This window comes from Podarcis gaigeae (assembly GCF_964106915.1).
Source record: "Podarcis gaigeae genome assembly, chromosome: 2".
NCBI lineage: Eukaryota > Metazoa > Chordata > Lepidosauria > Squamata > Lacertidae > Podarcis > Podarcis gaigeae.
Window position 1 is genome coordinate 89,944,505 of NC_139679.1, and position 17,619 is coordinate 89,962,123.

At 42.5% G+C, this 17,619-nt stretch overlaps 1 protein-coding gene across 1 annotated transcript in view; it reads left to right on the plus strand.

Annotated features, from left to right (window-relative positions):
• Positions 1 to 17,619, plus strand: part of PLXND1 (plexin D1) — a 160,941-nt gene that overhangs the window by 112,329 nt on the left and 30,993 nt on the right. The window contains exons 21-25 of the mRNA XM_083722214.1: positions 20 to 127; positions 1,286 to 1,398; positions 4,459 to 4,566; positions 6,678 to 6,808; positions 8,466 to 8,664. Coding sequence (XP_083578340.1) covers positions 20 to 127; positions 1,286 to 1,398; positions 4,459 to 4,566; positions 6,678 to 6,808; positions 8,466 to 8,664 — 659 coding nt within the window. The remainder of the gene's footprint in view (positions 1 to 19; positions 128 to 1,285; positions 1,399 to 4,458; positions 4,567 to 6,677; positions 6,809 to 8,465; positions 8,665 to 17,619) is intronic.

The following is a 17,619-nucleotide window of genomic DNA, read 5'->3' on the forward strand; positions in this document are numbered from 1 at the left end:
TTTCCTTCCATTCCTCCAGCCCTGTTTGTGTTTTGCACCAAGAGTCGCAGGGCGGAGCGTTATTGGCAAAAGACTCTTCTGCAGATGGAAGAGATGGAGTCCCAGATCCGAGAAGAAATCCGTAAAGGTAAGTACCTTTAAAGAGTCAATGTTCAAGGGCATCAAATAAATGTTTCTTCTCAAATACTCTGAGGGAAGTTTGCAGTCCGGAGATGCCCCTCAGAGTTCATGCAGAAGAAACAGCAGCGCCCACAGCGTTGAGTCCTGTGACTCGGAGATCAGCTTCCTCGGAGATTGCAAAATGGTATTATTGTTAACAAAAGGGAAGCTGCCACCTCGTGCTGTGATTGAAACTTCCAGAAACGGTTTGCTGCATTTGGGAAACTTGTAAACAAAATCGCAACCAAGTAGGCAAACCACAGCCTAATGGGTGAAGGGTCAGGAGTTTTGAAATGAAACCTGTTGCGTGGACTTGGGGAAATAGCAAGCTTCCAGTTCACTAGCATTGTAAAATAATCCGATGAGCAAGGAGCACAGGATCTACTTCTGCCTATGGCTCTTTTTCAATATTGTCTTACCAACGCCATCAGAAGGTGGCTGCTAGATGGTCTCATGTTGCTCGTTTCCATATGTGTGAAATGGCTTCTTCACAAAAGTCCTGTGAGGCATTAATGATGCTCTAGGATCCATTAGTGAAAGGAACTAAAATAGCATTTTCTGGAGGAGTTCTGTTAGTTGTCCCCATTTTACAGCAGCCTGACTGGCCTGAACTACAAGTCAGGTGGTTAGTGTTGCCAGTCCTGTGGAACACACTTTCAGTAGAGATTTGGTAGGCATCCTCACTTTTAACTTTCAGGTGTCTCTTGGAGACCTTTATATGCCAACAGGCGTATGCAGTTATTCAACATTTTTCTTGAGTAGCCAGTCTTTTAAATTATTGTTCTAAACTGCTTTTAATTTGGGGGAAGAGGTGTTATAGTTTTATGTTGCTGTACACTGCCCTGCTATTTTATCAGAGCACTGTATTTTATGAGAGCACTGTAGATACTTAAGAAATATAAATATTGCATGCCGAAGTTAGAGGAAAAATAGATTTCTTTTTAGTCCATGAGTCTTTACAGAATCCTCCACTATACATGATGTTCTAGAGATCATTAGGATGCAAGATTTGACCCCAAAAGTAGGCGTAACTGCTGCCAATGTGCTGCAACATACAGAAGAAGAAGAAAAAGTTTTCATTACATGAAAGCAGCTCTTTGGTCTGATTGTGGTTTCTTTGGATTAGGTTTTGCAGAACTCCAGACGGATATGACAGATCTTACCAAGGAGTTAAATCGCAGTCAAGGAATCCCATTCCTGGAATACAAGTACTTTGTTACACGAACATTCTTTCCCAAAGTAAGACACTGTGGCACTTTAAAGCTTCTAATAATGCATGGTTTTTCCCAACTGTACACTGGTGTGTGTGTTTCTGTTTGCCTTTATGCTTGATGTTGCCTTTAACACTCATTGTTTAGAGTGCAGTTTAATACTATTGTCCAGTTATTGTGATGTTAGTTCTACAGCAAGCCCCCATAAGCTGCTTCCCATCACCATGGATCTTTGTCTTGTAAGCAGAAGCAGACCTTGTTGATAATTAGAAGGCAAGTTTATAGTAGAAAATAATGGCTGCGCAGTCAGGCAGTGGCATTGAAGAGAGATCTCCAGTCCAAACTAGTATTAACTAGGGCTGTAGCATGTCATCACTTAGCATCGAGTGCTGTTTCTTAAACGTTTAATAAGCAAATATCTTTTCCCCAGTTGTGGACTTTTGATTTATGCACTACAGCAATCAGGGTTAGATATATCTTCAGTTCCCCAGTGAGAAGATGGTTGGTGTTACACTGAGATTGGCCTCAGGAATTGTGTTACGGAGTTCAATTTTACATTCATAATTCAGCTAAGTCAAATCACATCTGGACAGCCTGTTCAACCATGCTCACTTTCAGAACCAAATATCTCAAAGATAGGAATAAAACAATAATTGAAGTTGTTATAAGACACTTTCTTGGCAGAAACAATTCAGCATTCAGTGTCCTTATGACATCCTTACAGACTCTTCACAGGTGTATACATTTTAACTGAGCTGTTCCAGATCCAGCATAAATAAATAAATACATTTTTATTTATACCCCGCGCTCCCCAGCCAGGGCCGGGCTCAGGGTGGCTAACACCAAATATGAATTACAATAAATCATAATAGAAAAAAAACAAACAACAACAACAAACAGTTAATTAAAATACGGCTTAAAATGCCGCCTCATTTTAGTAGTAGCCCATAAATCAAGACCATAAAGGGAGGAAACTTCAGATATTCACCCGAGCCAGCTATCCATGCTGGTCCTACGTGGGCCAGCAAAAAAGCCAAGGGAAAATTTATATACCAAATCCCATATAAGGGGTCAGAGTGAGTCTAAGCCGAAGGCCAGGCGGAACAGCTCCAACTTGCAGGCCCTGCGGAAAGATGTCAAATCCCACAGGGCCCTAGTCTCTTGTGACAGAGCATTCCACCAAGTCAGGGCCAGAGCTGAAAAGGCCCTGGCCCTAGTTGAAACCAACCTAACTTCCTCTAAAGTGTTATTATTTATGGACCTTAAGGTCCTCCGTGGGGCATACCAGGAGAGGCGATCCCTTAGGTATGAGGGTCCTAGGTCGCATAGGGCTTTAAAGGTCAAAACCAGCACCTTAAACCTAATCCTGTACTCCACCGAGAGCCAGTGCAGCTGGTAAAGCACTGGATGAATGTGATCCCGCGGCAAGGACCCCATAAGGAGCATCGCCGTGGCATTCTGCACGCACTGGAGTTTCTGGGTCAGCTTCAAGGGCAGCCCCGTGTAGAGCGAGTATGTTAACTTAAACCCGGTAATGAATGTCACACCAAATGCTGTGCTTTCTTTTTCTTGTCATCGTCTGCCCATAATGTATTATATGCTGATCTAAAAGCAGCATTGCACCCTAGAAACAGCTGCATTTTATTGATAGTGGGAGAGAGAGGGGTGATTTCTGTTTGGGAGCTTCATTTGTTGTTGCTGTTTTGCAGTAAAGGAAGCAGGGAGGTAAGCACTCACATTCACTGAATCTACTACATAGCAAGACGATAAAATTGACATTTTGAGGAAGTGAATCTGAGCCCATGTGGTGTAGTGGTTAGAGGTTCAGACTAGGACCTGAACCTCTAACCTGGGAGACAAGGGTGCAAATCCCTTCTCGGCCAGAAGCTCACTGAGTGACCTTTGGCCTTTAACTCTCAGCCTAACCTACTCACAAGGTTGGTGTGAGGATTAAAGAGAGGCAGGAGAACCATGTATGCTACCTTCAACTCCTTGGAGGAAAAAGGTGGGATATAAGTGGAATAAATAATAAATAAATTCAATTAGCATATCCCATCAAGGATTTTTGCTTCTGCAAGTGGACATTTTCCACTCTACACCACCCGTGCCCTCCCCCAAACTGCTATAACAGGTTGAGGAAACCCCCTAGAACAGATTTAGATGGCATGTAGGGGGAAGGCGAGAGGGAGAAGGTTCAGTTTCCGAACAGAAATCATGTACTGATGGAACGAGAGACTTAGAACTTTGCTGAATTCCACCCTGAGATTTGCTAGCTCTCATAGTTGTGGGAAAGCACTAAAATGTATGAGCAGCGAGGGCTTAAAAGGAAAACTGGGGCTGAAAATGATTTTGGGTAGTCCTAGGGACTACGATATGCTGCCAGCATCTTGCCCCTTGCCAATGGATGCTCACATCTTATCTCTTGTTACAGTATGCATGGCCCCCTCTTCCTTCATTCCCCATTACACTATTCCATCCCAGTACTTGCCCCAAATTTTTTAAAAGCCACATTTCAGAAGCAGAATAAATGAAAGCAAACAAAAAAAAACAGGAAGAAATGGAAATATATGCAATTCCTTCATTTGTAAATGAATTCTGTGAGCAGAATTTGAATTGTCTTGCAGATTACGCAAAGCCTTGGGCAAGTATATAAATATAGGAGAAAGAAACAGTTCACTCCTTTTGTCTTGGAAGAGGCAAATATTCAAATACCCAATAACTACTTATTGTGGCTTAGTCCCAAATAATTCCCCCTTTTCTGTGAAGCCATGAATGCCAGATTAGGCAGTTCATAACCTTCACACTGTGAATGCCTTGTTTCTCTCAAACAATATGCCTCCCCCAAAGTTCTTCTGTGCACTCATTCAGAAGCTTCTTGCCGAGAGTTTAAAACCTCCATAAAACCACATTATTTCTTACTTGTGAGTAGCCTCAAGTCATGATGACATCTCTCCTGGCCACTCCATAACAATACTGCTTTGTTGGCACAGGGACTTGGAGAAGGCATGAGGGATTTGATCATGCTTCCCTTTTGCCAAATAACAAGATGTGCTTTGGATTTGTTTTCTGTGTTTCTTAAAAAAAATAGTGTTCCTCCCTCTATGAAGAGCGTTACATTCTGCCTTCCCAGCACCTTAATTCCCAGATGGGCTCTCAGGTGCAAGAAACTCACCCATTACTGTTGGGAGAATGGAAGGTGAGTATTGGCTACAGATACAGCTGTAACGATCAGTGTGTTGTTTTATTATAGTGGTTAAGAAATGCATGAGAAATAAGTAATATGTTCCATACTGAGGGAAAGGGAAAGGCTGAGGAACCAATGAAGTTTGGCTGCAGAGGAGTAAAAACAATAGGAAATGTCCTCCTAGGATGTAGAAAGCTGTAGAAAAAAATATAATTTCATGGGGGGGGGAGCTCAAGAATAAATGTATATGCATTCACACATATTAGAAAATACAGGATACACTGAAGAAACACCCTTCTTCACACAGTGCATAGTTTAAATTATGGAATTTGCTCCCACAAGATACAGTGATATTACCAACTTGGATGGCTTTAAAAGTTTAGACAAACTGATGGAGGATAAAACTAAGAGGCATTATGCCTTTGTATAACAGTTGCTGAGAATCACAACTGGAGAGAATGCTGTGGCGCTCAAGACCTGCTTGCAGACCTCTGAGCCCCATGAATGAGGTTTTTATTTATTCCAAATCCAGTTTCTAGTTCCACACTTCCATCTAAAGAAGTAATGACTTACCTCAGCTCCTTATTACCTCAAACGTTTACTGCCCAGATACACTAAGCATTTGCCACTCCATTTCCTCACTAATTTCCACCTTTGAGTCCCTGGTTTATGTTGATTTCTTGAATTCATAGTACGGTGGTACCTTGGGTTACAGACGCTTCAGGTTATGCGTTTTCAGGTTACGGACGCGCCAAAACCCGGAAGTACTGGAACGGGTTACTTGTAGGTTTCGGCGCTTGTGCATGCACAGAAACACTAAATCACACTATGCGCAGAAACGCTGAATCACGACACGTGCGTGTGCAGACATGGCACTGCAGGTTGTGAACACTCCGGGTTGTGAATGTTCCTCCCACATGGATCACGTTCACAACCTGAGGTTCCACTATACTATTTTCTTTAATGGACCTTTTAAGTTGAGAAGTAAGTACTTATGCGGGGGCTCCATTCCCGACTGCCACACATCACCATGGATTCCCCCGGTCCTCCCCCTTTCAGCACTGAAAACGGTGTACATGTCAGAAGGAGCACACATGCTGATGACACACAAGTGGGGAGACACCTGTAAAGTATATGCTGGTTGCAATAAGCAGCTGTCAGCAGCTACTAGCCACAATGGTTATGTTCTACCTCCACTGCCAGAGGCCTCAGAATGCCAGTCGCTAGGAATAGCAGGTGGGCAGAGTGCCATTGCATTTGTGTCCTGCTCCCTGGTTTCTCTGCAGGCTTCTGGTTAGCTGCTGTGAGAACAGGATGCTGGACTAGATGGGCCTTTGGCCAGGTCTTATTATATTCTTATGCTGAGTCTCTCCCTCGCAGGCTGCCATACATCACAAAGTTGTTGTGAGGGTTAAATGGTATGTGAGATAATTATGTATGTCACCTTGTTCTTCTTGGAGGAATGGTGGGGTATAAATGTATTAATTAATAATTACATTGGGGGAAATCGCTTGCAAAAATGTGCATACTGTGCCAAATTACATGCAAAAATGTGCCTGTTAGAAACAATGGCATAACAATGGGAATGAATGTTCATGTGGACTTCTTTTAAAACAATCACAAACAGATGCAGAAATCGAACAAACTGAACTGAACTTTAGTTTAGGAAAATGAGAGACAGGCAAGCTGAAATTGACAAATTCATCCATCCATCATTAGTTGTAGGTCACAAGGAAGCACTTTTAGGCTCACTTTAAAAAGCTGCCTGTCTAACTTGATGGAGAATCATAACTTTGGGGGAGTTTTCACATGAATCAGGTGAATCAGGCTCAAAGCAGGGGAATGCATATTTCCCTTTGTGTGCCTACTTTGTGGTTGATATGTTAAGTATACTGTGGTTTTTATTAAATGGTTTTTGTTTTGTGTATCAAGGTAGCTCATACCTATCAAATTTGTAGTCATAAACTATTTGGAGTGCCTTCAGTGGTAAAGAAGTTTTTCTTTTGTCTTGCTAGCCACTATTAAGCTGCTGTACACAGTCTTAAAATGAAGTAGGCTAGTTAAGATGTATGTGATGGGTGATGGAGGGACTGTTCTCATCCAAATTGCTGGTTTTGCCTTAGATTCCTGAAAATTGTAGACCTAACATGGAAGAAGGAATTGCGTTGTTCTCAACCTTACTCAACAACAAGCACTTTCTCAATGTCTTCGTCCATGCGCTTGAGCAGCAGAAAGATTTTGCTGTTAGAGACAGGTAAGGTTCTCTTTTAAGATTTTAAGATAACTTTAGGTGGCACACAAGTTCAGCCTAACTTGACCACACACCTTTTTTACCCTACAAACCTGGATGAGCCCTGCCCTGATTTGGGGCATTTAAAAGTACTTCCTGTTTGATAAACACAGAATCATTACTTGGTTTTCTCTTGCGTTCTTTTTATAAACCTGATATCTGTGCTTATAGGGGAATGAATGCTTCCAGATGTTGTTGCTTTTTAAAAAAACAACCAAACTCAGAGCAACTCCAAGTTTTAAAGAGGGTAGATAACCTGTTCACATTCTGTGTATTCCAAAATATATTAAAGCAATACTAAATAAGCCTTGGACTGCTGGTTTTGAATGCATTACCTGAAATAAATATTTATAGCTTATATAAAGACCATTGGGGCTCATTCACACACTTGCAGATGGGATTTAAAGTTTGGTACACACATACCTCAAATCAACCTTGACATACCCTCAACATATTACAGAAATTCTATCTACCTGACAGAAGGAAGCCAAGCAACACCTCAGGAAAAAGCAGGTGTAGGATTTCATCTTCACATAAGTCCTCTTCAGACATCCTATTTTTGTTTTAAGTTGCACATGGTTGTTGGATGCTGCAGGGACAAGCAGGTAGCCACACACACCTGCCGCCATTGCAATTTTCATCACCCTCCACAGATGGGAGGACAAGCATTTGAAGCAGAAAACTTCCTGGAAAATCAGGGTTCTAAAATGTTTGGGGAGCCTCCCTTTTTCAGAAGGGCCGGAGGGCAACTGGAAGAGCAGTGTGGGGCTGGGCTTGCATGCTTAATGTGAAGACAGAATGCCTGAAGAGGACTGGACTTCAACAGTCCTGAAATTGAGAAGGGACGAGGAGGAAGAATTTGATATCCTTATGAGTTAAGCTTGCTTCCACAGCACTGTGGCTAAAATCATTTTCTCTTTGCTTTTCTTGCATCCTCTCTGCACTATGACAACTATTTAGGCCCTCTTAGTAGTCATTTACGCCTCCTCCTGAGGCACTAGCATATCACAAAGTAGTCTTATCGTGGAGCAAGGAGGATTAACCTGTTCTGAAGTGCATTCTGTGGCTGCCTCTGTCAGCAAGAGACACAATATATGGTGCTTAATTCAAAAGCACCCTGTATAAAGAAATGGCAACTGGGGAGCTTTTAAAGGATGAAGAAAGTAAAGTAGTTGGTAGAGCTGCCTGGCTGTGTTTTATGGTTATTGTACAGCGGACCTAAGTAGCCTTGCATCTCAAGGGCTCTGTATATAACCCACAAACAAAAAACAACAACCGTATCCCCCTAAACATCATGCTGTTCCTTTATTTCTTTAAAAGATACAACTATGCCGTTTTCCAGCTTTCTGGTGTTAACCTTCTCTATTATTCTACAGAGTGCCAGAACAGTGTTTTTTTCTTTGAACGATTGGCATCCATTTCTATCGGAGGGGCATAATACAATGTGATTATGCACAGCTGCAATACAAATGGTTTGAAGCTTCAACAATTTTGAAAGGCTTTGCGCAAAAAAAATTTAAAAATCTGGAACGTTACCATGGTTTTAATTTCTGTTCACGTTGATTGATGGGTCCCAGTTGTACTATCAGTCTCAAAAACCATCCATTAACTCTTCTTGCAGATGCAACCTGGCCTCCTTGCTCACCATTGCGTTGCATGGGAAACTGGAGTACTACACCAGCATCATGAAGGACCTCTTGGTGGATCTCATTGACGCGTCTGCCTCTAAAAACCCCAAGCTTATGCTGAGGAGGACAGAATCTGTAGTTGAGAAGATGCTGACCAACTGGATGTCCATCTGCATGTACAGCTTTCTTAGAGTAAGTAGGAAAGACCACTTAGCTTTGGGGGAGGCTGCGACCTGGTGTGGCTGTGGGAAACTGGGCGGGGCACCTTTGATAGTTCATTGTCTCCTACTCAGGGCATTTAGATTTTTCCCCCCTGTTCTCTTTTTAGGTAATGGTGGCCCAGGAGAGAGATTAAGATATAGTGTTATCTCACTTTTTATCAACAACACTTCAATGTAGAATAGGTTAATGGACAGTGAGTTGTCCCAGGCCATCAAGTAAACTTCACAGCTGGACAGAGATTTTCAGATACAGTGGTACCTCAGGTTAAGAACTTAATTCGTTCCAGAGGTCCGTTCTTAACTTGAAACTGTTCTTAACCTGAGGTACCACTTTAGCTAAGGGGGCCTCCTGCTGCTGCCGTGCCGCCACTGTGCAGATTTCTGTTCTCATCCTGAAGCAAAGTTCTTAACCTGAGGTACTATTTCTGGGTTAGCAGAGTCTTTAACCTGAAGCGTCTGTAACCTGAGATACCACTGTATCTAGAACGGCTGTCATTTAAGCAGTTGTTGTGAGGATCCAAAACAGTAATGCGTGTGATTCCTGAAAAGTTAAGATTCTAAAAAAACTTAATCCCCATTGTTGAAACAGTTGATACTTTTTCCATTTAGCCTACCATAATAATGTTCTGGCAAAATAACATACTAAGGTGATAACTAGCATAGAGAGAAGTTGTCTATGTCATCGTATTTTCAGCATTTCCCACTTCTTTGTACCCCAAGTTTTTCTAGGGAAGAATTATTCCCATTGATGCTGTTGTGGAATTTCTGTTCGAATGTCAAATGTTAGCCTCTCAGATTTTGTTTCGAAACAACCGCATTTTTATCATAATGTTTCAACAGGATTGTTGATATTGGCCATATTTCTTTTCGAGGGGCTCCCTCTGATCCTAGAAAATTACTAGGCTGATATGTCTATAGCCCAACATGAGAAATCCAAACATGAACACAAAGGCTGCACCTGTTTATGCAAATTTTGTAATTGGCTCAACTCAAATGCTGTCAGCATACTGTCTGCAAATGTTGCTTTTCAAGAAAGGATTGGAGGCTTGGAGTTTGCTTTCAAGAATTAAACTCAAATTTAGTTTTGGATTTTTTTAAAAAATACAGTTTTATGCTTCAAAACATAATCAGTGATGACCAAAACTACCGATACTCAGCTATTTTATTAATGAGCCCCATGAATCAAGGATTTTTATTTGTTCAGCTCCCAATTTCTGGTTCCATACTTTCATTTAAGTAAGTCTTGCTTTACCTCAGCTTCTTATGCTTATTACCGTATTTTTCGCTCCATATGATGCACCTGACCATAAGACGCACCTAGTTTTTAGAGGAGGAAAACAAGAAAATATTCTGAACAAAACAGTGGATGTATGATTTTTGTGGTTCATGGTGTGGCCACAGACATGTGATTTGATGGTGAGTTTGGGGTAAAAGGTAAAGGTACCCCTGCCCGTACGGGCCAGACTCTAGGGTTGTGCGCTCATCTCACTCTATAGGCCGGGAGCCAGCGCTGTCCGCAGACACTTCCGGGTCACGTGGCCAGCGTGACAAGCTGCATCTGGCGAGCCAGCGCAGCACACGGAACGCTGTTTACCTTCCCGCTGGAGAGCGGTCCCTATTTATCTACTTGCACCCCGGGGTGCTTTCGAACTGTTAGGTTGGCAGGCACTGGGACCGAACGACGGGAGTGCACCCCTCCGTGGGGATTCGAACCACCGACCATGCGATCGGCAAGTCCTAGGCGCTGAGGTTTTACCCACAGCGCCACCCGCGTCCCCTTGAGTTTGGGTTAGCCCAATGCAAAAATCCTGAGAATCCATGTGGATCCGTGCTTTGTAACCACGTTTTTGCGCCCCACGCAACAGTGGGTGTGTCATTTTTTTGGTGCAGGCTGTAGCCATGGACATGCTATGTGATCTGATGGTGAATTTGGGGTGACCCAAATCCTGAGGATCCATGGGCTTTTACCTCTCAGGCAGTCTCCTTTATCGCTAGCCTCCCTTAGTTCCCTCCCAATCCTTTACCGATCAGCTGCTTCCTTTCAACGCTCCCTTCCCTCTTGTTTGCCTTAGTGACTTTTCCTTAGCTGGAGCAGTTTTTTGCTCCTCCTTTTCTTCTAATTTGTCTCCTCATTGCTTTAGCCTTCCTGTCTCCTCTCCTTGCAAGTTCGCTGTCCTTGCCCCTTTCCCTCTTTCAAAAAAGAAAAAGAAAAAAACACGATCTGCTTTTCGCCCCTGGGCAATTCAGCTCCAGGGACCACACATTCACTCCATAAGACGCACAGGAAAATACAGTAGCTCACTACATGTCCTCACCCACAACTAATTTTCACTAGTCACCTTTGAGTCCCAGACGTATATTAATTTCTTGAATTAATGTCACATCCATTACAGAAAGAGTTTAAAATTTACTAAAAGTACTATATCCTTTAATGGACCTTTTAAGTTGAATATGTAAAGTTTAAGTACGTAAAGAATACGTATGCAGTTGGCAGTAAGCAGCAATCAGCGGCTACTAGCCACAATGGTTATGTTCTACCTCCACTGCCAGAGGCCTCGGAATGCCAGTCACTAGGAATAGCAGGTGGGCAGAGTGCCATTGCATTTGTGTCCTGCTCCCTGGTTTCTCTGCAGGCTTCTGGTTAGCTGCTGTGAGAACAGGATGCTGGACTAGATAAGCCATTGGCCTAATTTAGCAGACACTTCTTACGTTCTAACCAATAATGTTGAACACCCCCCCCCCGCCACCCCTGAATGACATAAAAAGGTAAAGGGACCCCTGACCATTAGGTCCTGTCGTGGCCAACTCTGGGGTTGCGGCTCTCATCTCGCTTTATTGGCCGAGGGAGCCGGCATACAGCTTCCGGGTCATGTGGCCAGCATGGCTAAGTCACTTCTGGCGAACCAGAGCAGCACACGGAAATGCCGTTTACCTTCCCGCCGGAGCGGTACCTATTCATCTACTTGCACTTTGACGTGCTTTTGAACTGCTAGGTTGGCATAATTTGGCTATAATTCCCTCATTAAGATGGCTTTTTCAGTTCCGGCACTTCTCAGGTAGCCGCCATTGCTATTCTAAGAGAATGAGGGAAGCGTTCATGGTGAGTTCTGGCACCTTCTTTTCTAGAAAAATAGCACTGTTTATTAAAGTGAACAATATTTAGAAGTTTGGTCTATTTTGAAAGGGATCGCAAGGGTCAACTAGTGCAACCCCCTGCAATGCAGGAATCTCCACTAGATCATCCATTTGTCTGATTTATATGATTTGTATGATGTGCCATTTGACTATAGGCATTCAGAGTCTGAACTGCATCACATATTTAAACAAAACCAGTTTGTTCATGTGCGGTCGGTGATAGACATTCAACAAGCCTGGGAAGGGAAAGAAAGTAGGAGACGTGTGTTTTTTTTAATTGCATGCTATGGTGCTAAAATCTGCTGATTTTGCATATACTTAGCCTCCCGGTTAAGAAAGTGGAGACCTCTTTTGGGACTAGAGAACTCAGCTGGAATCCGATACAACCAAACTCAGCTGCCTAATTTCTTCTGAACGTTGTGCAAGAAAACCTTGGGAGGGGATAGAGCTTTATCTTACGGGACCTCTGAGCAGGATGGTCTTACAAAAGAAATTAACAACGCCTGCAGTTCTCATATGGTCTTTTATGTTCCTCTGAGCTCTCTTCTGCTGCTCTCAGATAGGCACGCATGAAGAAACAGCCACTGTTTACTATCGCTCCAAGGCTTCACATCCCACCTTGCGCCTGTCTGAGGGCAGGAGAGCTATCTCAGAGGAAGAGTTTGGTCTGCACAGCCAGGGTGAGGGATGCAGCTTTCATAGCAGGAGAGTGAAGCAAAGATTAGGACTCTTAAATGTTAATCTAAAACATGAAGCTAGCTTGTAAATAATTTGTCCCCCCCCCAGCCTGCCCCCCATCTTTTAAACCTGGCATGGTCCCAGCTAAGAGAAAGATAAAAGACAGATGTTATAAACATAAATTGATTCTCCATGTGTGCTGTGATAATGCTTTAATTCTGTGGTATTTTGTGGAGCAGCCGATAACTGGCTGAATCTGGGGAAAGCCTGCCAGTAAATTAGACAATTTGGAAGGAAGCTGGTTTTGACAAGGGTGAGACAGTGCCACCTCTCCTTCTGCTGTTGTTCGTTCGGCTGAAAATCAGCTCTTGTCTACTTAGCTGTAGAACCGGAGGACAGGAAAAGGCAGCATGCCAGTGATGAAGTTCAATGTTTTAAAAAATATTTTGTGTATATGCATATAAAATTGCTTAGCACTTTTCATTAGGAACAATACTGCGTTTTTAAGCAGAGTGATAACAACGAACACATACAGTACTTGTCCTGAAATATGCAGCTGATGTTCTGGTTTTGACTTAACTGATGAGGAAATGTCTCATTGTAAAACAAAGCAGGATAGCTACCCCTGACTTTCTGGCTTGCTGCTATGAATTGTGTGGTCAGGAACAATCAGGATTAGTTGGCAACCTAAGTGAACATAGTAGATCTTGAACTCATCTCAGTCTGAGGTAGAAGTGCTTTTAATCATCCAAGTGAAGATATCATGGATTATCTCATACATAGAAAGAATTGCCGCATCTCTTGCTAAGTACAGAAGGGCAGTCCTGCTGGATCAGACCAAAGGCCCAGGTAATCCAGCATCCTCCTCTCACACTGACCAACCAGATGTTTGTAGAATAATAATAATAATAATAATAATATATTTCTACCCCACCCATTTGGCTGGGTTTCCCCAGCCACTCTGGGCAGCTTCCAACAGAAGGTTAAAAATACATTAAATTAAAATACATTAAAGCAGGACATGACTGCAGCAGCACTCTCCCACTAGTGATTCCCTTCAGCTGGTATTCAGAGGCATACCACTCCCCATCGCTCCTCCCTGGAAGCTGTAGGTCTAAACCTGAGCATCACAAATGAGCACCCCAGTGAAGACCACATCCTTTAATCAAGTTACAGATAGGTAGCCGTGTTGGTCTGCCATAGTCAAGACAAAATAAAAAAATTCCTTCCAGTAGCACCTTAAAGACCAACTAAGTTAGTTCTAGGTATGAGCTTTCGTGTGCATGCACACTTCTTCAGATACACTGAAACAGAAGTCACCAGACCCTTCTATATAGTGAGAAGGTGGGGAGGGGTATTACTCAGAAGGGTGGTGGGAATGGGTGATAGGCAGATAGCTGTGATGAGCCTGTTGATGACTCTTAATGACTGCAATAGGTCTTACAGGAAAAAGCAAGGGGTGAGAAGGTGAAAAATGGCTTTGTCATGTATAATGAGATAAGAATCCAATGTCTTTGTTCAGACCAGGTCTCTCCATGGTTTTAAGTTTGGTAATGAGTTGCAATTCAGCAGCTTCTCTTTCCAGTCTATTTCTGAAATTCCTTTGTAATAGAACAGCTGCCACATACACCCGGACAACACCATTACTGGCCCCAACAACATCACACATACCATCTCGGGACTATTTAATTGCTCATCGTCTAACATTGTGTATGCCATCAAATGCCAACAGTGTCCTTCAGCTCTCTATATTGGACAAACAGGCCAAACCTTACGCCAAAGGATAAACGGACATAAATCCGACATCAGGAATCACAAGACAGAGAAACCAGTAGGAGAACACTTCAATCTCCCAGGACATTCTATACAAGATCTCAAAGTAGCTGTTCTATTACAAAGGAATTTCAGAAATAGACTGGAAAGAGAAGCTGCTGAATTGCAACTCATTACCAAACTTAAAACCATGGAGAGACCTGGTCTGAACAAAGACATTGGATTCTTATCTCATTATACATGACAAAGCCATTTTTCACCTTCTCACCCCTTGCTTTTTCCTGTAAGACCTATTGCAGTCATTAAGAGTCGTCAACAGGCTCATCACAGCTATCTGCCTATCACCCATTCCCACCACCCTTCTGAGTAATACCCCTCCCCACCTTCTCACTATATAGAAGGGTCTGGTGACTTCTCTTTCAGTGTATCTGAAGAAGTGTGCATTCACACGAAAGCTCATACCTAGAACTAACTTAGTTGGTCTTTAAGGTGCTACTGGAAGGAATTTTTTTATTTTTTCCTTTAATCAAGTGAGCACAAAATAAGGGACTGGTAAGGGACCACCTGTTTTCATGATTTGCTTATGAGACACCTAGAAGTAGAGAGAAACTTTTGACTGCTTTGGAGCACCTCTGAAGTCTAGCACAATTGGAAAACACAAGCCCAACCCAGGAGTAGGCTCACTCAATTGCATAGATGATTGGGGGTACTCTGATGCATCAAGGTTTCTCACTGCTTTCAAATGTCCCTGGAATCCTGTCCAATGTCAGAAACATGGTCTCTCCTGTCCATTAAATTGGAGGAGGGGCAGAATTGATTGTGGCAAGCACAATATAGACTAGTTTAAAAAAAAATCTTTATGTGACAGAAGACAACTCTGGGACCTGTCTGGATTCCAGTCTCAGACTATAAGCTCCCACTGCAAGCCCACATTCCTTCATGGATAATGTAACCATACAAAATGGTCCCTTCTCTCAGGAAACTAAGCAAGCTCTATAGGTTTCCTGATTGAATTTGTCCTTTAGGACTAACCTGTCATCCAGTTTACATCAGCTCTGCTCTCTTTTTGTAAGCATTTTGGGAAATCTTAATGAGAAGGCAAAGTATAGTTTCAGAAATCATATTTGTCCTACACAATTGTGGCTACACAGTATGATGATTGTAGTGTTCAGTGATCCATTTATTTGTGGTGGCTTCAGAGATTTTTGGTTAAATCTGGTGATAATTAGGACTGAGAACATTTCTGCCCACACACGAATTTCCTGATGATATTCCTGAATCCACTCAACAGTTTCCTAGAATCACAGAAAACAAATGATAGGTGGCTGCACACTTTGAAATGGTTGGCTATTTCTGCATGCACGCTTGCAGGACCAAAAATTAGAGAACATGTTCTTGTTGTGTTTAATTTCTTCGGGTGTGTGTGCCTCCAAGGTAAATGTAATTGTAGCAAAAGCCCATAAATTTATTATTCAAAACATTAAATGTTATGCTGCACCAGTGTCTCGTTATTACAGTTGCCATCACAATAGAGTAATCGCAGGGTATGATAGAACCCTTCTTCAAAAGTGCCTGTGATGTGTTTTCCTCCTGAAAACATGAGAATATCAGGGAATGGGGAAATAACAAAGAGCATTATGGCAATTGTAAAAAAAATGAAAAAGCAGTTTTGGTGATACAATCACCATTTTGCTCATACATAGTCAGGGTGCAGTCCTAACCACTGGCAGGCAACAGTGGGTGGTGGAGCCACCACTGCTTATGAAGCCCCCCTGCTTTTCTTAGCCAGGGCAGCAAAGTCTACATGTTTGCTGTACCACCTTCAGACCAAGCAAACAGGCTAAATTTAGGCCCCTTTGCCACAAACTGCCAGGAGCTGGACAAGCTTAGGATCCAGTGATGACTGAGTCAGCTCAGCTCTACCACTCTCTCTGTCCCCAGATGCACCATTTCAATAATTTATACTGCTGGTGGTTGCTTCCTCCCACTCAAGTTTTCTTTAGGCACAGTGGGAAACTTCTGCAGCAACAGAGCCTCATCCAAACCCAGTCCAGTGCAGTGGAACCAAAGTTCAAACTGTATAATAATCAATGATCATTCTTTTTGCATTTCATGATCTTCTGACTTTACTCTTCTCCCCCCAAAAAATCATGTGTGTATATTTGCCTGTCAGTTTAGGATTACACTTCATAATGTTAGATGAAGTGGACTCTGGTCCACAAAAGTTTATACCGTAATATATGTGTTAGTCTCTAAGGTGCCACTAGAGTCTTGACTGCTTCAACAAACTAACTTCAACTCAGATTAACAATGGAATGTCAGCCCAGGTCTGCTCAACCAAAAGAAAATGGAAGTCACAGTTGATTTCTAGCTGCAAAGGTTTTGGAAAAGTAAAGCAAGCCTACTGTATTCAAGGATATTACGCCCAGATCCACCAACAAGAAATTAGACCCACAATCTGCAATTTAAATTATCCGCTATAAGTCAACCATTTCCATTATGCACCACATTTTTTGTGAACCAAGCCCAGTCTTACAGGCAGCTTTTGGTAAAGAAATTTACTAGCCCTCCTGTAGCACTGGGCCATGAGACATATGTGACGATGGGTCTGTTTTTAGTTCTTGAATTATCCCCATTAATCACAACATCTATTTGAAACAGCTGCTGCAAAAGGTCCTTAACAATTGTGCAGTGGAAAAATTCCAGCTGCTTGTATTTTCCCTCGTAAGTTAGCATTACATGATTTAAACATTTGTTTTATATTAATTCTGCGCCAAACAATCCATCCATTTGTATTGCAGAAATGGAGGGTTGAAGAGCAAACCATCTAAAAATGGAAACATTCAAAAATAGTCAAATAGCCATTCGTGGCCTAAGCAAAGGGCAACTCCAGTGATGAGCCTGAGTAGTTGGTTCAGTTTGTAAATATAGCCCTATTGTGAAAATTAAAAGGCTCAGATTGTAGGTGCTTTCACAAATGTGTTCTGCTGCCCAAGAGATAAGAAAATTTACAAAGAACTGCCTGGTGTAATTAGGCTATTTTCATTGCACTTGGACTCACTCAGCCAAACTTGACTAGTTTCAGCAACTTATGGTTACTCTGCAACACATGTCAGCTAGACTCAGACCTCCTTCAAATGGGCACCCAAGGATGTGGCGTCCACTTCACAGTGGTGCAGTTCCATGCTGCTGGGGGTATATGTGTGAATACTGTGGCCACAGCATGGCCACCAGGAGTGTTAATACTCTTGACAACAGCAAAGCATGGTTTAAGGCTAGCTAGCAATTTTGCCTCATTGAGGGGAATCAAACAACTTTAATTGTGACTTCATGGTTTGTT